This window comes from Caloenas nicobarica, chromosome 1 (genome assembly GCF_036013445.1).
Source record: "Caloenas nicobarica isolate bCalNic1 chromosome 1, bCalNic1.hap1, whole genome shotgun sequence".
In the NCBI taxonomy this organism is placed as follows: domain Eukaryota; kingdom Metazoa; phylum Chordata; class Aves; order Columbiformes; family Columbidae; genus Caloenas; species Caloenas nicobarica.
In genome coordinates this window covers 27239276-27260949 of record NC_088245.1, presented here as the reverse complement: position 1 = coordinate 27260949, position 21674 = coordinate 27239276, and the positions used below count along the sequence as shown (strand labels likewise).

Sequence of the window (21674 nt, the reverse complement as noted above, 5' to 3'; positions counted from 1 at the left end):
ACACAGAAGCTGTTCGGGAGAGATGACCTGTAACTTTTGCAGAACTGCTGTACCAGAGAAAGCAAATGCAGGCAAACACCTGCCTACACATACGAACAAGTTACAGCTTTGGAGAACATCTGAAGGGGTTCAAAGATGGCAAGAGGAAAAAGAATAAACCGCACAGCTCAAGCTTGTGTCTTGTCCTCAACGAGGCAGTTGGATGAAGAAGAAAAAACAAACACAGAACTTCTCTAAGTCAATGGAGAATGAAATAAAAAAGCTCAACTTTTTCTCAGTTTAAGAATGCACACACCTAAAACTACTATTTGCAATTGGTACCCAACAGGAATAATTGGGCTTCATGACAGACCAGGTACTCCACAAGTCAAATTTAAAAAGCAAGGCAAATCCCAAAGCATGGGAAGAGACACAAGACAAAACCTGAAGTTGATCTTGGGCAGGACAAATTAGAAATAAAAAAATCTTCAGGTTGTCTCAGATCTCCACAAGATCACCCAAGGCCCTAATTTTACATAAGTCTAAAGATTCAGAAAAGGCCATTGCATGAATATTCATCTGTCTCAAGAGAAGTTAGGTATGCAATGGTATTGCAAGTAGGAACCTCGCTGCACCTTCAAGCAATTACGTATCTGCAGGATGTGGCCCCAGGTCCAATCCACTCAATCCTCCCGCATCTCAATTTGCACCACTGGGAGAGCAGGACAATACCGCACAGGGCTGCCCAGCTTTACCTGCTTAACGCATGCAAAGCCCTTCAGCATTCTCCTCCAATCACCTCAAAGACGTGCAAATCACTGTATTCTTACTGTTGGGGGATAATGGCTTTAATTTGATGACTTGCAGAAGGAGGCTTCTCCGCAGGGACATTATCATCTGAAGGCTCCCACACCGGGTGCTGCTGGGGGTGAGAATTTTGACAGTGTAGCTCAGGGGACGGATGTTGAATGAATCTTTGCCTCCTGCCCTATCACAACCATACTGTGATACCTCCTCAAAAAGAGAATTTGAAAGAGGCACTGGAACAACACAAAAGTGAATAAAGAACCTTGAAATTCATTGTTTAAGCCAGAGTTTGGAATCTGAAAAAGAAAATAGACATTTTTTATGATATGGTAGGTTAAAACAATCTTTATTTGGCTCTTAACATATCCTACTCACACAACATAGTGTGTATACATAAGATAACCTAACAGGACCAGCATCTCCCAAATGCGTTTTGGAGGCCAGCTCCAAGTGTTCAGACTTTTGACTCATGTCTACAAAGAATATTTTATTGTAACTCCCCAAACTAGAAAACGTTTATCAGCAAGTATCATGACTTTTTCCCTCATAGGTAATTTTACACCAATGGCATCATTCACATTGGTATCTATAATTTAGTTAAATACTGATTAAAGTACTTTCTGGAGCAGATTTCCTATTCAACTGCAAGACCTTCAAGGTTTGCTTAAAAGGCCCCCAGACAAGTGGATCTTCAAACTAGTGGAAAAAGATAATTTACATTTTTAGTTACCGTTCCAAATGAAAAGATCTGCTAGTGATAGGAAATGCATCTCTTGAAATGGAAGCTTCTTTCGGTGTCCTTTGAAGTGGCTTTGTTAATGCAAATTCTCACAGAAGTGGAGAAGGAATAGTAAGGCTAAGTATCAGAATCTTTTCAAGGGCAGGATCACAGAAATCTAACTAGCGGTAGAAATAATTCCACTTAAAGTACCTGTTGGAAACACAGTATGACCAAAATGCCTGCCTATCTTCCCACTCCCCCCTCAAAAAAAGAAAAAAAGGGAAAATAAAACGGAAAAAAAAAACCATCACCCAAGAGAAAAACCCAAAAGATTTTACATGTCAAAGTTCTAGTAATACTTGTGAGCCACCCCATCACCGGCCAACTGCATTTGAATTGTATTTTGAGCTAATTAGAGAAGGAGGGCTCTGTATACATACGGTTCCATGTGTATGACAAGCAGTTAAAACTGCACTTCACAGATTTTTCTATTTCCACAGATTTTGCCATTTCCATGGGTTCTTCCTTTTGTGGTGTCTCGTTAGTTCAGGATTAATTAAAAGGTAATACCAAGAAAGAGAGAACTTTTTTTAATACTTTGCTGGTTCAAGTCAGTATGCTGATAGCATGTGCTTTTCTCCATGTCTGCTGGTAGATGGTGGTGGTGGAGAATAAAGCTTATCCCCTCTGATCCAAAGTTGGGAGCAGAATAGGAAAAAAAACCCCAAGAAACCAAGAAAAAACCAACAAACAAAAACTTATGTTGTATTTGCCTCTGGCCTCATCACTCTGTATGAAGTTCCTTGCATTGAAGGAGAAACCTGTGAAGAAAGGAGGTAAAACAACTGCAGTACCAAGGAAATAGACTAACACCCAACCTCGTCTTCTGAAACAAAAAGCAGAGAACGACTGTGACCACAACTGGAGTAGTACTCAGGTTTTTATCTTCTCGTTACTAGTCTCTGGAGGGAACATCAAAAGATTAAGAGTCCAGACAACATCTCAAACAGAGAGCTAAAGCATGACACACCAATTAAGGCTTAATGTTTTTAGACTCCTCCTGTTTTATTTTGATAGAAGAATGTCCCTTCAGAAATATTCAGCATTTTTACAGATGTTTATTGAAGTCTGCAAAAACATAACTGATTTGAATTAACTTATACCAATTCTCCTTTTTCCAACAAAGCTGCTCTGGTAACCAGACGAAAAACAGATATTAATGTTTCACTGCAGAACTACAAACACCTTTTTAAGTGGAGAAAATAGGAAGAAAAAATTACTGTAAGCATGAAGCTGTTGTAGTGAAAGACCAGACCAAGACAAAACATGCTGCTAGGCCTCCTAAGTTGCTTGTGTTCTTATAGCAAAGGACTGCTTCAATCCTTTTAATAGATGTGACAAAACTCTTAATAGAAGTATCCCAAAGGAAACAGATTTCAGGCATAATTTGAATATAATAGCTCAGTGGGAGATGGCTTTTCAGGCAAGGTATAAAAAGATCTCCACAGCTTTGTGATTGTGACAAAGGAAAAAAAAAGTACTCCTCACTGAGAAATTTTTCATGTGATAGATTCATATGAAAAACTGCAAGAGAAAAGATCTTTATCAACATAAAACTGCATGAGATAATTCAAATATTTTAAACCCTCTCAACCCCAAAAGACACCTGCATCATCATTTTAAATACAAACGTGATATAATCAGAATTATTTGTTTATGTTCACCTCTGAACAACAGCTAAAGGTAAAAATGTAAGTAATTATGAAGTAATAATTACAACTTCATGCAAAAAAAAGAGAAGAAGCTTTGACAAGACTTTAAACCGACAGTCTATAACAAAAATAATTTTGAAAATAAAACCCTGAGATACATTTCAGCAGCAGTTTTCATTTTTAATAACTTTATTTCTAGATCAAAGTACTTACTGGATGCAAATAATACAGATATGATGAGAAACTACACAAGTTTTCACATGACTTCAGCTCAACTGCACATACTAAGCAGAAGCATAATGTGACTAAGTTTTCCAAAAGTATTCATAGCACTAAACTTAAAAGTCAGGTTTTCTTTACCACTAACTTAGTTATAACTAAGAAAAACCCAAATCCAAACAATGTTACTGCTCCCATTTTTACTAATCTTTTTTCCAAGGTGGGTGCTTTTTCTGGAAGTTTCACTCGGCTGGGGTCATTCATCTGTTCATGCTGAGGCAGATGTTAAGTTCATGTAAGAAATGCAACAAAGGAAAAAAAAGTTAGTGTGAAAGCTTCTTAAGTATGTGATGACGTACCCAGTCCTAAGAATGTGCATGCATCTAGGATTGATATTATATTTTTCCCATTGTCTGTCTCTGCTCTACTTCTATTGAAATAAATGTGTGCAAACCTTTATCTTATCTGATGCTCAATCACTTTGTAACATATATTAGAAAAACAAACTGTTTGTTTACAAACTTAATCCCTCAGGAGTAAAACACACCGCTAATAGATGCCACAAAAATCGAATAACAAAACATTTAAATGACAATTGTCAAATATTTTAACCAGAACTTTTGCCATTTAAATTACTAAAACAACTGCTTGTTAAAATAGGCAGTTAAATATGTAACAGATTAGACACACGTTGAAGCTGGCCTTGTCATGAAGTGCAACAGGTTTAGGTTTCAATTCCCCACCTTAGTTTATAACGCTTGGAAGGCCATCTCATTTACCGTGCTTTCAAAAATTATATGCTACAGACATAATATGTACTGCTGGCAGAGTCTTTCAGTGACTAAGCTTAACAAACAGTACTGAAGGGAATTCATACAAACTTATCTATGACATTTAACTGTTTCACTTAAATTGACACTTTTCATAATAAACGTTTCAGTGGTATATTCATGCAAAAGTGTTCCACCGTTAAGTAGCACAAAAATGTTTTATCAGTGAAAGTCATAAAACACTACAGTATTTTAACAGAACAGGAATTACATTTTTCAAGTAATTAGAAGGCTCATGTTTAACACTGGGTACAAAGGCCACTGTGCTTCATCTTGACAGCTATAAAACCTTAAGTACAGACAAGAGCAAAGTCAAGTGGCACCCAACTCAGATCTCGCCCAGCCCTTGTAATTCACCTACACATCCAAGAGGCCAATATATACATACAATTGATTTCTGCATATGCAAAAAAAGGAACATAAATAGCTAAAAAGTTCTTTGCCACGAACTCCATCTACCTCAAAACCACATTTGGTATTAAGTGATTTATTGGGAGAAAGCTGTTGTATTACATTAAATTTCCTTAAACTACAGGAAATTACATTAGTAGCATTATACTCAAGGTCTGAGTTCCACATGGCTTCATTCAGCAACAGATTCCTTTCTGACACTGATGCTCCATTTACTCTATCCCAGCGCCATTCCTTTTACTAGCTTATTACTTAAAATGACCCCATCTGACAAGAAGGTGTCATTGTGTTGGTTTGAGAATGACTGATGTGGTGCTAACATCTAGCCTTGACCTCTCCCACCCTCTTCTTTTGTCACTCTGCAGAGTTATCTGGGATGCCTCCCATTCAATTCATAAAACTTTAGTATCTTCCTTGTGAGTCGATAATTCCAAACAAAAGATTCCTTAATTAAGAAGTAAGAGTGTAACTATTCAGAGTGGTGTTTATGCCACAGTGATTGTCTAAAAGCATAGGGATACGTTCCACTTAATTCTTTCCTGTGGTAGAAAGACTGTCTAATGCTGCTGTGGAATATTCTAGATTATTGTTCATTCTGTCCATGGAAAGGGTGAAGGGGGAGTGGTAAATGCAATGTCCAAGCCACAGCTCAAGAGCCTGTGCCAGACCAAGGTTTCACTATCACATCTGAGGCTGCACACAGAAACTGGTACAGTCTTTAACAGCCTCACTCACACACTCACCTTCTCCACCAGGTCCTTCAGTTTGGCAACTTCTTCTCCCAGCTTTTCAATGCTGCAAAGCAAGTCTTCACAGACTTCAATAAAACTTTCAGTCGGTGCCCACTGCAGCACTATCTATTAACAATTACAGTTATTTACCAGCATTACTGTACATTATGATTTTTTTAGTTAAATGTATTATAAAAGACACTGTCAGAAAAAGTTTATAATGGCATTTATTCTGTGTTTTCATTGTATGATATATACATACGATCTACTACTCTCTATCAGCGTCTGTGGGAATTTTTGTCACCTTAACTCCCCTATCAGCAGAAACACGAAGAAAAAGATTTATCACCTTTAATTGGGTGGCCTAAATCTTTGCAATAAATTATTAAAAAAAAGTGTCCTTTCGAGAAAGAACATTGGACAGTGCTGTAGAACTATACAATAATCAAGATGGTTGATGAGTATTTGTATTTTTCATTTTACAAGTTAGAACAATATTCTAGAGTAGAATAATATACTCTGAACCTATCTTTCTTTTTTTGCTTGAGTACCTTGTGAGAATTTTCACGCAAATGTTTATTCACGGTCTGCACAGGAATGATCAGCTTACTACACTCTTTATTCAGCTTCTGAAGAAACTTGAGGAATTCATCTCCACTACGAAAATAAAATGATATTCCCTTATTTGTCAAAGGCCATAACTTTTTGCAAGGTAAATATTATCTGTGCATTTCCAACATTGGCTAGTGAACAAATCAGACATGCAGCTTCATTGCATTAAAAAAAAAAATCCAGTGTCATTTTAACATAGGGTAGTTAAACACTACATTTAACATCTTAGCAAATTCTGCACCACCCCCTCTTTTGGAAGGACAAAAAATCATTACGTTATCCAGAACATTCAGCTAGTTAGACACACCAAAAGCTGAAAAAGTGTCACCCAAAAGCTTTTTGGAAACATTCTATTAACCTCCACTTCTGTTTCTAACTCTCATCAATGCTGTAGTATCAATGAAGACATTTCATTACCTGATGCATGAGTAATTTTACAATACACTTATCACTGCATAATAACTGCAACACTGTTTTCCTGTGCATGTGTGTATAGATCAATCTTGCAACATGAGAAACAGAATTTATAGACAATTTTATGCTGACATATCAATATTCCTGACCTGCAGCTTACACCTCTGAGGAAGTGGGGAAAAAAAAATCTGGTTTGTACTTTGTAGCTAGAACTGAAATGACTAGGTTAGAGTCATTTAGTCTTCAGCATAGTGGGAGAAAGAAGAATCCAATAACAGTGACTTGGCCCCTGGATTTGGAAGTACATTCCTCAAAGCCTAAAATACCTGATGTTATCTACTTTGAAGAAAGTTTATACTTAGTGGTCAAATACAAGCAGGAAGACAGCTCTGAAAATTAGTTTGATCAGTATCGCCAAAGAGTGGAGAAAAGGATAGAGAGATTTAACAGACTACTTTAATTGTTAAGTTTCTAGAGCTTCCACATGACACCCAGTCAATTTATTTTAGTGTAAGCCTCAGAGAGTGTTATTTACAAGTCCTGGTGCTGGCTAGAAAGTTGTCACCATTGACTGGCCAGAGGAAAGGCAGGGGGCGAGGAAGAAGATCATCCATTTGTTTTTAAAGAATGAGCTCTCAAAACCTGAAACTCCTGAGAAGTGCCTGTATCTTCAGTACAAAATTTTCCACTAGTTATAAGCCACTCCAGTGAATAACAAGCAGGGATAAAACGAGAGTTCCTATCGCAGGACTTCCCATTATATTTACAGAAGTATCTGAATAAGTTAATTCAGACTCCAATGCTCCTCTCTTCCAAGGGCAATCTGCTACTAAACTTCAGTGCAACATCCTCACAGCACCTTCCTCGCTGCTGCTTCTGATGGCAAAAAAAGGTGCGCGTGAAATTTGCCAAATGGCTAAACTAAGGTACATGCCAGTGTGGTGCAAATACCTAAACAGAGACTGAATTTAGCCCATAGAGCGCTTTCCTTCAACTCTGGCACAAGATCATTAATGAGCAAAGTTTCCACCACTGCTCAGGACATCTGTGATTTGCAACTCTGCTGAACTGTTACAACTTAAACCAGAAATATATAGAAGCACCAAAAGGGATACTGGAGGTTAAAAACCAAGTCTGTTCATGGTTTTTATGAAGACAGGGAAGTAAAAAAGCTTATCAGCTTGTTTTATAAAATAATTATTTATTTCAGAACAATATAACGGAACTGAATATTTAGGGTAAAAAACTGAACAGTAAACAAAATAACCACACCTGGAGATAGTCTGACAGTTTCTCCCATGTTACTTCAGTCAAGCCATGCTCATGAAAATTTCGTTCTACTTAGCAGGATAACTTTTCAGCTGGCTAGGGTCAGTTATGGCACCTTCTGTGTTTTGTCACAAAGGAAATTATTTTTAGGAATTCTGGAAGGATTCTCAGCAAAAATAAAGTATGTCATGGGCATGAAATGGGGAGAAAAAAAAAGAAAAACATTTCTACTTGTCATACTTCTTTATTATAAAAATAATTGTTCTTAAAAATATTTTCCTATAATTTTGTATCTGTTGCAGTAACATGTTATTATATTTGCAAATCGGAACAGTGCTTTCAAAAAAATAATTACTTTTTAAAAGAATTAATGGCTGTCAAAACACCAGTGGCTAAACACTGCTAGACACTGTGAGTTTATAATCAATCAGTTCAACATTTTCTACTATGTTAGTTTTTCTATGACTTAATGACTGATTTTCCTTCTCACAGGATGACTTTGAAAAAGTGGGAAGTAAAATCTTTATATAATAGCATGTAAACATAGTCTATGATTTCAGTCTCAAGGTCAGATTCCAAGAATACATGTCAAGCCATTTTCTAGAAAACTATGCAGTGCTTGCTATAACTGAAATGCTGTCATATTTCGTGTACTTCAATCTTTAACCAATCAATCATTTTCTGGTTTTAAGAACTACATATGATGTAAAACCATACTGCACTAGGAATTCCATATGTCACTGGTGTGTGAGGCTCTACAGGACATCATGTGGGTTTTTTATTGTATTTGGCCATACATGCAGTGAACCGTCAACTTTCTGTATTTCTCCACTTACTCCCTCTGTTCACCTTTGTAAGCTTTCTGCTTGAATGTGTATACTAAACACCACTAAAGACCAATCTGAAAAAAACATACATTTCTAGCACAAAAATGCGTGAAGCTTAAACTGGGCAAAGTCCTCTTAAACTGCAGCTAATTATCCCTTGCTGAAGAGCTGACATCCTTTTCTAAAGGTGCCTAACTTGGACAGCCAGACACCCAGACGCCTGGCCTACTATCTCAGCTCAGCGGCAAAGTTCAGGTGCTGTCAGAGTATTTATGGTGTATCCACATCACACTGGTTTGTACCCTCTTGCGTGGTGAAACTTCAGCCTTACAGCACACATACTAGTTTGCACCTGGATTCTCTTCCAGAAGTACACAGGTACTTGTTTTGATGGAGAAATCTTCTCACAGACTAGAAGCACTGTCAGGGTCCTGTATTAGGACATGAACGCCCTGTTCCCTCAGCCCACCTCAGTCTTTCCAAGAGCTTCCCCAAATGCTTGCGTGCTCTCCCACATCCCACGGCTCAAACTTGGCACCATGCTGCAGAACTGTACCTGAAGCAGGCTGCAAAGCCTCTTTTGTGTAAACACGGCAATGGATACAGCTATGGGCACCATGCCAGCGCCAACAGCAATCGGTACGTGTAAGAACGACTCCATGGGAGTGCAGTATTTGCTAGGCAGGCTCATGTAACCAAGGCACAAAAGACAATGCTCTGGCAGGACCACATCATGACACGACTGCTAATGCACAGTGTCTGTGTGATTCAGCTGCCTGCAAAGGATGCTGACGTGTACAGAATGAACTTGAACCCAAGCACATTCTTCGGTTCAATGAACACCATGACTAACGAAGAGTCTAGCCTTATAGTATCCACATAATGCAGACAGCTCTCCCCAGTTTTTTGAAGAGGGAAGAAATATCTAACCAAGTAGCAGCACAGCTGCCAGGTCACTAGTCAAGACCACCACCCAGCTCTCCCACATTCTACAGCTCAAACTCAGCACCACGCTGCAAAAACATACCTGAAGCAGGCTGCAAAGCTCCTTCTCAAGACACATTTTAAAGAGGAACTGAACTCTTACTTTTCTAGACAGTAGAAAGTTATTTAATGAGTAGACTGGATGCAAGAAGTTTTTTTCCAGCCGGGCCACTGCTGGTAAGGTAACACAATGCTACGCAAATGGTGGTGGGATTGGGAAGAAAGAAAGAAGCACAGAGAACCGAACTTACTAGTGATGCAGCTACAGAGTGAGGAAGGAGAAGCATCTCCAAACCAGTATTCTCCAAGTTAAACAAACACAGTCCAACTGACTAAAGCCTCTGAAAGGCAAGCCACGGTTTTCTGCCCAAGTCAATTCTAAAACTTTTGCAAATTAAAATATCAAACAAATCCCATTTTCAAGAGCAATTCCACTGTAGTTCTGGGAAGTAAAAAGAGGAAAGTTATGAGTACAGAATCTAAACTCAAGTCTAGGTCTCTCTTCTGGAAAAAATTATATTTACACAACAAAATAGACGGTAAGAGGTTTAAGAAGTCTTTAGACACCTTTGCACTCGCTACAGCCTTCATTCTTCTTTTTGGGCTGCATGTGGGAAGTGCTCTACCAGTGCTTAGGGAACTGATGAAGTTTAAAGAGGTTTCTGAGGGATGTTCCTCTCAGCTCCAGCCTGGCTTCCATGCGATTGCACAAGACTATACTAGAAGTATAAGCAGTATTGCAGAGTTGATGCTTAAAGCTATAAGAATGAATCAATAATGGGAAAAATACCAAGTTGGAATGGAAGTTGACAGGATTAACGCTTTCTTTAAAAAGTTTCCTTATAAACCTATTTCTACCAATACATATAATCTATGATAAGGAAAACATCTTATGAAGTTCTTAATTTGTAATAGAAAAAAATGAGGTCTTTTAGAAGCCAGTTAAAACTGCTTCCAGTGGAAGAGAAAAACAAGAAAAAATCCTGAACCTATACAGAAGTCACATTTATGATTTAAGACAAATACACATCTCCCTCCCGCACATCTTTTTATTGCATCTTACAATCAGACAAACTTGATTGCAAGACTATCAGAGCCTGTCTTGTCTACAGACAAAACGGAGAATTACAGAGATCACACCACGTGGGGTTTGCAAGAATAAATGATGTTCTTGAAGCACAAAGAAGCAAGGAGGGCAAGACCCTATATCCACAGAGAAATAATAAAATCTGCTCACTGAAGCCTATCAGAGAAACGAAAGAATGAGTTAATAGTGGAGCACGAGAAGCCAGTTTCAGAGTTTATGATATGAACTCGAGGTATAATAGCAAAACCCTGCACAGCAAGGTCATGAAACCCTGTTGAGGTACAAAGAAAGAATCCACCACTCAAAAAGACAGCCAAAGCAATGGCATATAATGGCAATATAACCCATAAACAGATTCCTACAATACAAATCTATGCTTCCAACTTCCTTCATACAAAACACACCTAAGCCAGCCCTCATAATCCATTAACTGATGTACTCTCATGAACATTATGCATGGGATAAGGAGAGTTTTACCTTTGAGCTATAGAAAACAATGCAGCCACCATAAATAGTCCATATTTCACTTCCATTTCCTCAGATATACAGTTAATACCTCAATTCCACCTTTACCACTTCGGGGAGGTCTTCAATTCTTATTTCTTCCACTTGTAGTTCTTTAATAGCATCTAGGAGTGTCTGTTGATCTCGAGGATTTGTAATGCCAATCTAAATTGGAAGAGTAATCCCAAATTTGATTTACTTTTAATGCTTATTAGATATAACAGTATAGTACCATTTATTGTGTGAGCTTCTAATTATTAAAAGTCAAAATAAGTTGCTTTTAAGTTATTGCAACCAACTACAATGTATGTAACTGCCAATGGAAAACATAAAACCACAAAAAAATTCAATAATGCAAACCAAAATTACAAAGAGCTGAGGAAGAACCAAAATTAAATTGCACAGGATACTCAGAAAATCTGCTTAAGGTTTATTAAAAAAAAAAAAAAGGCAGTTTTTATAAGTACCCCTGTGTTGTTAGGATGTTATCCTCATCTATTTCAGAGTCATCTCAGTAATCTCTTATTGGAAAAGAATCAATCATCATGATGATGACACAGCATTAACTCAGAAAGAACAGAAAGTGTCAAATCAGCATCAAACGGAGAATTTTTCAGAAAGAGGCCAGGTTTTAAGAAGTACTTTTACAAGCTTTTGGGTGTGTATTTTTTTCCAGTTAGAGAAACTGGTCTCATAAGATATGATACCTCTTTTAAAAAACTTTATTATAGAATCTAGTTTAAAAAATAAGTTATGTCTTCGAAGAAATCTAGTTGGTTCACGCTACCTCCGAAAATTCAAATGATCAGAAACTAGTAGAGAGAGAGAATACGATCTGTTAAAAGGACATTCGACCAGATGTTTCTACCATGAAATAGGCTGTAAAAGCAACCTTTTTATATATCTGAAGGACAGCATACTTACAATACTTCTAAACTCAGAATAGATTTTTCAACTCAAATTAAGATCAAGCCTAAATACTACTTAACATCAGCTTATAGAGTCCCTAAGCTCAAATTCGTTCATCTTCTATACACTTGGCTAATGCTGCAAACAACAACAGAAAAGTTCTGAAGTGTTCAAGGCTTTTTTGTCATTTTTAGCTAAAGAAAAGCACAATTTTCTTCAGAAGATATACACTATGTAACTGAGATTCTCCAAGTGATGCCTGGGACAGAAAACATTGTCAGCTGTGTTACTCATAAACTATCTCAGATTAAAATGTGACTTGTATTTAAATCTTAGAGTTTTCTTGCAGAACACTTAAATAAAGAAAAAAATATCCATTTGGTAAAAGGGAAGTACTTCTGTGGCACATTCAACATGTTTCCTTGCTCATCTGACAGGCTGCGGTGCAACACAGGACTTCTGCTGTTAGCAGCCCTAAGGATGCTTCCCCACACAAAGGGAAAAACTTGTAATGCCAGCTCCAAGTCTGACTCTGTTCCTAAGTCTCCAGCTGAGCACCTGGACTCAGCAGGAGTGGACCACTCTGGAATTTGAGACTGTAAGGATGCCACAGTCTTCAGAGCTACAACATATGGGGCTCTCACTGATGTTCTGAGGACCTCAAGTTCCCTGCTGCAGCCTCAGAAATCTGTAAGATGTTAGTGTTTGCAGTCTCCCAGATTTCTGTAATTATTGCAGGAAGAATTTTGAATGAACAGCTGACAACACACATCAGATCAAAATGCCAGGCAGCCTCGACTCCTCAGATGATGCCAAGCAACAGTTCTAGGGAAGAGAAAGTGCCTAGAGAAATGCTTCCGTTGTGTGAGGCTGTTGTCTCTGATGCCCAGTGTTCATCGTGCTCCATAAAACAGTCCTCCAGGTTCTCCACCAGGTGTTCAGCAACCACAACTAACATGTAGCCATGGGCTCACGAGTGTTGTCTTTAAACATTTCAAAACCAATTTATAAGTTTATAGACAACTAAGTTCTTCAGTCTCGTAAAATCCCAACAAGATTAATTGGGAGTTTAACTACAAGTGTCAAGAACTTCTCAGTTTCCAATAGGTTGCCATGGGTACCTGAAACAATTGTACTCAAGTCTCTTTGGTAAATATCACCAGGAGTCTTAAGAAATAAAGATCCAGGTTTCCTAGAAGTAATTTGCTTTACTGATGTTGAACTGTAAGTTTGCTCAATTTATTAGTTCTCAGGTTTGCCTTGTGAAGCCCTATCTGGTATGAACTAATGTTTTCTTAATGCTTACAAAGCACTACAGCAGTCATTTCATGATGCAGAAGTAAGGTGATAAGAGCAGCAAATTTACTTTTAATTATAATTAATGAAATAAATGAACTCTTCCAAGGACACAATGGCAGTTATTATTGAATATTCAAACTATCTTGCTTAAAGCAAGAACTACTGTGAAGATTGGGTTTGCTTTTGACTCCATCTTCTCATTCCTGGAACAAGCAAATCAGAATACAGTTTTCTGACCAGTGTATCAGGAAGATGTTATACTTCCCTTCCCTATAAATAAAACATACTTTCATCCTTCTGCAAATGGATCACTAAATGAGCACCACCGCATCTTTTATATCATTTAGGAAGTAAAGAATGTGATAAAAGTCATCATAGATAAAGCCTTCCACCACCACAGTAATCCTGAATTCAGAGGCACTATGTGCAGAACTTAGACAGAAAACAGGCAGACCAGTCCGAACCACTGCCCAAAGCAGACATTCTGCCCTTTCTAGACCATCTCTGCTGAACATGAGAGTTACCCAGAACCTGACTATTCACGCCATGATGAACGCATGGAACAAGCACAGTGCAAGAAGCCCTTCCTCTTTATGGATAAGCAAGCTTTTAAGTTTGGTGTTGGTTCAGTTACACTCTGCAGTCCAAATAATGCAAATATTGTTGTGAAGTGGCCATCTGTTTAGGAATGTACAAGTGTTGTATAAGAGCTTGCTTATATCTGTTAAACAGACTACTGTGCAGTCTAGATTTTTATTTTAGGCACATCAACTCTAAAAACATCTATTTAATTCTTCACTTAAAAAACCAAAACAAACACAGACTCTTGAAAATCCACGCCCCAAACTCATGCTCCAGTATCAACATGACTTTTCTGTCATCCTTTAGACAGCAATGGAAGAAGTGGCAAATAACAGATTGCCTCAACACATTAAAAATTACATACTTCTCAGGTAAAACCAGTGAAGTTATGCATGAACTCTTACATCCTTGCCATCTTGTCCAAGTAGTCTCTATTTTTAATAACAACTTAATGCCAAATATTAAATGCTTTTTTTGAGGGGTGGGGGAGCAGAGGAAGGAGAGCCCTGGAACTGTGATAGGAAGTACACAGACCAGATAATTCTCTAATGATGAAGTTAAACTTCTGGGTTATATTTTCAATTTTGATGTGTCAAATTTTAATCGTGCATTTTCAAATCCAGAACAGAATGCCATTTTCTCTTATTCTAAACTAATAAACATGTGAGAAAGGAATCTTCTAAGACCATCAAGAAGTAAAATTACTTCTGTTGCTAACTTGTGAGACAAATGCTCAAATAAAACCAATAAAAAAGATTAGAGAGTTATAAGTAGCACAGAATCAGAAATAAACGTCCAAATGTTGAATAGACTTGTCCCAGTATATTGAACAGACTTGTCTCAGTATGGAACGGTTTATAAGCTTAAGGAATGCGGAGATTTCAGCTTGAAAGGGTCATTGTTTAGACTCTGTTGTAGAATACAGATAAAGATATTTACAGAGAAAATATCTTTTTGATATTGTTTGATGGAAGAAAGTGTATCATGTTAGTGACAGGATTTCTCCCCAGTTCTCTGGATACAAAGCAGCTTGGTTCAGAGGCATCCATCAGAGGTCATCATTAATCTTTGTAGTAATAAGATCCAGGCTCTTTAAAATAGCTGGCTGTTAGCTGAAGATCTGCCATCACACTAAAAACATTCAACTCTGGAATTACGAGGAAATAGATTAGATTTGTTCTATCAGCAGTGTGGGGAGAAACTGTTAGTAGAGCTCTAAAACTAGACTGCATAAAGAATTTAGGATAACTTATGAAGTGCGAATAAACCAGGAGTATTATATCATTTTTTAAATTCTCAGTTGAAGACTGATTAATTTATGTCCACGCACAAAGCGCAACTTATTTTCCAGGAACTGTTTCCTGCTGTTGCGGAGACAAGAGGCAAAACAGCTTTGTTCCTATAGATGATATCTTCCTATGCAAGAGCAGCTGATCCAGGTATTTATTTCAGTTTGTTCAAAGCAGCCCTCTTTATAATAGGGAGCCTCAAACATGTTAGAACACTGAGAAGTTACCAGTTTGTGTGAAGTTATGCCTCTTTGGTGAAGGAACTGTAAGGCTTAGCCATTCTCTAAAGTCCACAATTCTCTCCCCTTCTCCCAGTGTCGCCTGGACAAAACCAAATAACTATTACAACAAACCAGGTGATCAATATGAACACATACTCAGTCAGATTTGCAGTTTAATGCAATCACAACCAAGATAGCAGCTCACACAGTGATGAGAAGAAAGCCACAGAAATCTCCTTTAAAGAGCAAAATTCCTGTCAATGGGGGCTAAAGCCTTCATATGAAGCCCACGATGGGATGCTGACCAGTGGGCACGATCCTGGGGTTTCAGAAAAGCAGTAACATCAGAACATGCTGACATGTCTCGTAATAGTTAGGTCTGAGTGAATGCTTAAAGATCCCTTCATCGAAGCAGCTCCCTATACACGCACTCTCTGAGAATACAGAATTACTTCTGAGCTCTGCCCAAACACTGGAACTCCACTCCACTCATACGAAACATCCTGGTGACCACAACTCTGAAGGAATATTAACATCTGTATGCAAATGTTGGTCCCAGCTGTTGAACACGTGCCTCCTTGGCATCAAAATAGCAGGACAAAAGCTGACGCTGAGGACGTGGCCAACATCAGAAGCAGGGAGCAGCCTTGAAGCAGCTATTTTAGTGAGGCATCTTTGGTATCCCAGACCAGGTACAGAGCGCTCAGAAGAATCCTGTGGCCTGAAGTACTTATGTTGTTCCAAGGAGACTCCTATGATTGGATTTTATTATGACACCCTTCTGTAAGCACAGCAAGTCTTTCCTTTCCCACAGGAATTATTCCAGTGAAGATGAAGGAAAAGCAACCACCCTATCTCACTGGAAACTAAAATATTTTAATAATGCATCACTTAGTTCTGGATAACAGCAAAATATCCACCTTTCAAGCTGCAGTAAACTGTAAGAAACCAAATCTCTCTCTTTTTTTTTTTTTTTTTCTTTTGGTAAGGTTTTACAAACCTGTGTGGGATACGAGATTCCACAATGCAAGAGAGCTCTTGTTTTTCCCCACAGAAATTACAACCTCACAAAGGAGGACCGCATTTGAAGTCGTTCTTTAGGATTATCTACTGCTAATCCTAGCACTGATTTCCCTTCAGGGAAAACATACTTAAATACTAAAAATTGTAACAACTAAAATTTTAAATGGAACTATTTCCTGCTCACCCCAACTCCCACATCATTGCAGCAAAGAAATACTGGGGACTTCCACTTCATAGTGACATCTAGGCAGAGAAGATATAAGAATTCAACTCAGAATTCAAGGCTGATCTGTGGGATTACGTACTTTAGAAAAGGTCTGTCTATATTCACATTAAAATCCAAGAAGTTGCAGAAGATTCTGAAACCAGACCTTAAAAAGAAGTTCTTACAAGGTTAGACATTTAAAGACATTAAAAACACTTAAGAAAGAGGAGAAAACTAAATGAAGTTGTAAAGTAGTAAACTGACCTCTGTTAACTCATCTTTTTGCATGTTCAGAAGTTGTCTTAAGGTTATAGCTCTTTCCTGTATAAAACAAAGGGTTTTCTGCCATCAAGAACAACTTCAGAAGAAAATACTTTTCACCGATTTTTTTCACTTATGTTTTACTTCAGTTTTCAGAAACAAAATCTGCTAAACACCACCATTATCGAAGCAATGAAAGATTTCTCCAGTTTAGAAACATCCTATGTTGTAACTAATGCACATAATCAAAATTAAGTAATCCAATCCAGTTCATTGCAGTTTAACGTAACACTTCATATATAAACTTCTGTTTAGTAAATTTATTTGACTTAATTTAATACATTTATGTGAATTAAAATACTAATAGACATAGAACTTTTTTATGCTGTAGGTGCATTTTGATTTCATAAATTACTTTACAGACAGCAGACACATCACAAACTTACCTTCAATAATCCTATTATGTGTTCTAGACCAAGACCATGTAAAAACACTTCCATGTCATCTAAAGTTGAATAGGAACTGTAAATACAATTAATGAGATTTGAGATGAATACAGTGGAAATTTAAAAAAGACATCCAGAACAAAATACTATAGAAAAGCTCTCCGGACAAACCACTGGGGAGCAACCTAAAGTTGTACACACCTACTGATGACAGTAGTATCTCATGAGCATCAAGCATCATGGGGTACAATTTAATCTATCAAAATTTTATAAATGGCTTTTCAGTTTAATGAGTTGAATTGAGCCTAAAGGGAATGATTTTCATAAATAAATGCCATCGTAAGTAGCAAAATGTTCAAAATTTGGAAGTGGGGTTAAAGAAGACAACTATGTATTCTTATCAGATAACATTCATTTAAATTGGATTCAGCCCACAACTGTTAATCTTCCAGTTCCGTTTAAACCAAAAAAGGTTATCAAGAAAACAGGAATGTCTATAATGAAAGATAGCGGAAATTAGCCTGGTAAGAACTTTGTTGTCAGAAGACTTCTGTTCAGAAGGTAGACTGAAGAAGTAGTGTAATCCACTGTAGGTTCAGAGTTTAACATTTACAAACAAAGATAAAATATTAATTTTGATTCCCCAAAAGATATAAAAATAGAACGAAAAAAAAAATCTAAACAGCTTTCAACAGTCAGATGAACAACTGTAATGAACAGAATTAAACCAAAAAGCAAATCATATGAAATGCAGAAAGGACTACTGCAATTGCTACAGTGAATCCTTTGCCAAAGGCCTGAGTTTAGATACTTTGCTCTGCCTTATTGAAGGCCCTGAAATGAAGGTTTGCCCCCTTTTCACATTAAAGACTTAAAGAGCTCCTATTAAAATTTGGAAAAAAGAGAAGAAAAAAAAAAAGAGGAGAAGAAAAAAAAAAAAAAAAGAGGAGAAGAAAAAAAAAAAGAGAAGGAAAAAAAAAAGAGGAGAAGAAAAGGCAGCAAGCGCTCCCCCTCTCCCGCAAACAAAACAAAACCCCAAAGAAACCTCTCTGAAAATTATTCTGAATACATAAGAAAACATTTATGGTTTGCACATTGAGAATCTTGCACTCCAGGATTTCTGAATGTACAACCAACGCCCTTCAACCAGCATTCAAACTGCCCAGTTTGCAAAGGTTTTAGGAGCCCTTGGGTAACTCATGACTTTTGGTTCTGCTAAAAGTGCAAGGAAAGGACTTATTTTCCCGAATCAAAGAAAGGGCTATTCAGCATCTAGACCAGGGGTGTCAAACTCCTAAATGTAGGAGTAGTTACATTTATACAGTCCTAAAATTACATCTGGCCTTTTGAAGGCAACTGCGAGGCTGATGTGGCTGCCGGTGAAAATGAGTTTGACGCTGCTGGTCTAGACAATAACTTGAAAGCTCCTGAACCAGAGAAGGACCTCATCCAGGAGCTGAAGAAGTAAATTCCTGACAGATATGTGCATCTCCTTCTCCAGGAGGAGACAGGACAATTGTCTAATTAGGATGGCAGACAGCAAGGACTGAAGCTATACTCACTACCTAAGGATGACAAAAGATGACAACAGCAAGGATGTCAAGTTATGCTGACTGAGCCTGCATGGTGGGGCACAATTGATGGGCACAATTGATGTCCACAACTGATGATGCATTAGGAGCAACTGAGAGAACAGACTTGAGAGGACAACTGGCAATGCCTGTGATGAAAATTGTGCAGGCAAATGGCGGGAAGGAGACATCCAGCTCAAGGAACTATCACAGAATCACAGAATGTTAGGGATTGGAAGGGACCTCAAAAGATCATCTAGTCCAATCCCCCTGCCGGAGCAGGAACACCTAGGTGAGGTTACACAGGAAGGCGTCCAGGTGGGTTTTGAATGTCTCCAGAGAAGGAGACTCCACAACCTCCCTGGGCAGCCTGTTCCAGTGTTCCGTCACCCTCACTGAGAAGAAGTTTCTTCTCAAATTTAAGTGGAACCTCCTGTGTTCCAGCTTGAACCCATTACCCCTTGTCTTACTGTTGGTTGTCACCGAGAAGAGCCTGGCTCCATCCTCGTGACACCCACCCTTTATATATTTATAAACATTGATGAGGTCACCCCTCAGTCTCCTCTTCTCCAAGCTAAAGAGACCCAGCTCCCTCAGCCTTTCCTCATAAGGGAGATGCTCCACTCCCTTAATCATCTTTGTTGTCCTGCGCTGGACTCTCTCCAGCAGTTCCCTGTCCTTCTTGAACTGAGGGGCCCAGAACTGGACACAATATTCCAGATGAGGTCTCACCAGGGCAGAGTAGAGGGGAAGGAGAACCTCACTCGACCTACTAACCACCCCCCTTCTAATACACCCCAGGATGCCATTGGCCTTCTTGGCCACAAGGGCACAGTGCTGGCTCATGGTCATCCTGCTGTCCACCAGGACCCCCAGGTCCCTTTCCGCTACACTGCTCTCCAACAGGTCATTCCCCAACCTGTACTGGAACCTGGGGTTGTTCCTGCCCAGATGCAAGACTCTACATTTTCCCTTATTATATTTCATTAAATTTTTCCCCGCCCAACTCTCTAGCCTGTCCAGATCTCGCTGGATGGCAGCACAGCCCTCTGGCGTGTCAGCCACTCCTCCCAGCTTGGTGTCATCAGCAAACCTGCAGATAGTACACTCAATTCCCTCATCCAAGTCGTTGATGAATATATTGAATAATACTGGCCCCAGAACTGACCCCTGAGGCACTCCACTAGATACAGGCCTCCGACCAGACTCTGCCCCGTTGATCACGACTCTCTGGCTTCTCTCCTTCAGCCAGTTTGCGGTCCACCTCACTACCCGATCATCCAGTCCACACTTCCTCAATAAACTGATGGAGTAAACACAGGTATCACTGTACATCTTGACTATCACTAGATGAAAAAAAGACCACAACTCACTAGGGGGTGGGTATGTGTGTATGTGGAAACGGGTAAGATACATTTGCAAGAGCAGGCGTTTAACAGCCAGACATCTGATACACTCCAGGGGACTGTTTTCTGAAACAAAGGGTTCTACTAATTACCATAGATGCTCAAAGTTATGAAACATCAAAACTAGCTATTGTTAACATAAAAACCCTTGAGGGATGTGTCCCAGATTTGTCCTTCTGGGACAAAACCCTATCAGAGATCTTTGAAGTTGCTGAAGCAGGGGCTGATTTCAGTCATAGGACACCTGCAAGATTCAGGGTCAGGGCACACTATGCAAAAACTTGTACAGCTTAACTAGTGTTCATATTAATGTTGACTCTCAGATATGCAGAAAAAAAGAAAGTGGCATAGCCCTTCCTGGAGTCATGAAGCTGAAAACAGGCATTCACTGAAAACATCAAAAATTTAACATCAAACAAAGACAACCACACGACAAGGAGTATCCAAGAAGGGAATATACAAATTTAACGGAGCTGAAATGAACTGAAGTGACACTGGACGCTGGCTCTACTATACTTTACACCAAGTTATAAGAAGGAAAGATCTAGGGCATGCTCTTTGTTTATAATGCAAAGAAACTTGGAAATCCTGAAAAATTAATAGTTCATTAATACACTTACTGTGGATTCTTGGCAGCGCTCCAAACAATACACAATACATATCAGTGCAACTTAATCATTGATATAAATAAATACAATCTCTTAGGAATGTTTGTAAGCTAAAATTACAGTATGACTGCATTTACCCAACTCTGTGGTCAGAGGCAGCTGTCAGAAATTTGTAGATAGTCTCTTGCTTAATCGTTTCATGGCATCCCCCTTGCAAGTGATTTGCAGCCAAAGAGAGTAAACTATAAATCTGGAAGAGCCAAAATGAATTCGTTATTGTTCAAAATCAAAATGCATCAAGAAAGACACAGGAGTAAGACTACAAAGAGTTCTATCATAAATGACTACTTACAGGGAACATGAAACATCTGCCACTTCTCCTCTAAAGCATGCAACTATGACGAGGAGTTAACACTAAGCCCACAGAGTTTATCACCAGTATTTCTGAATTAACTGAATTCCAGCACAACAACGAACTGACGAGGAGCAAAACAGTATGTATAACATAGTCTAAAAAAGTTAGCATCTGTCATTACAGAAGCAGCAATACACCAACATACTCATTTTTGTGGTTCGTAGACAACAGTTTACATATACAAAGGAATAACTCGTCTAAAGAGTACAGGGTGTATGACTATTTTAATATCTCAATTTCCAGTGCATATCTGGATTCAACATTTAGCAATTTACAACTGACAATCTAAGTTAACTATATCAGTCAGACACGGATTCTTTCAACTGATTAAA

The 21674-nt window shown here is 38.4% G+C and overlaps 1 protein-coding gene across 1 annotated transcript in view; it reads right to left on the bottom strand.

The window, feature by feature from the left end:
- Positions 1–3471: 3471 nt before the first annotated feature.
- Positions 3472–21674, bottom strand: part of ASZ1 (ankyrin repeat, SAM and basic leucine zipper domain containing 1) — a 40531-nt gene continuing 22328 nt past the window's right edge. The window contains exons 7-13 of the mRNA XM_065655351.1: positions 21065–21177; positions 17343–17418; positions 16900–16956; positions 11160–11272; positions 5962–6067; positions 5423–5536; positions 3472–3711 (exon numbers count right to left, since the gene is read on the bottom strand). Coding sequence (XP_065511423.1) covers positions 3565–3711; positions 5423–5536; positions 5962–6067; positions 11160–11272; positions 16900–16956; positions 17343–17418; positions 21065–21177 — 726 coding nt within the window. The 3' untranslated portion in view covers positions 3472–3564. The remainder of the gene's footprint in view (positions 3712–5422; positions 5537–5961; positions 6068–11159; positions 11273–16899; positions 16957–17342; positions 17419–21064; positions 21178–21674) is intronic.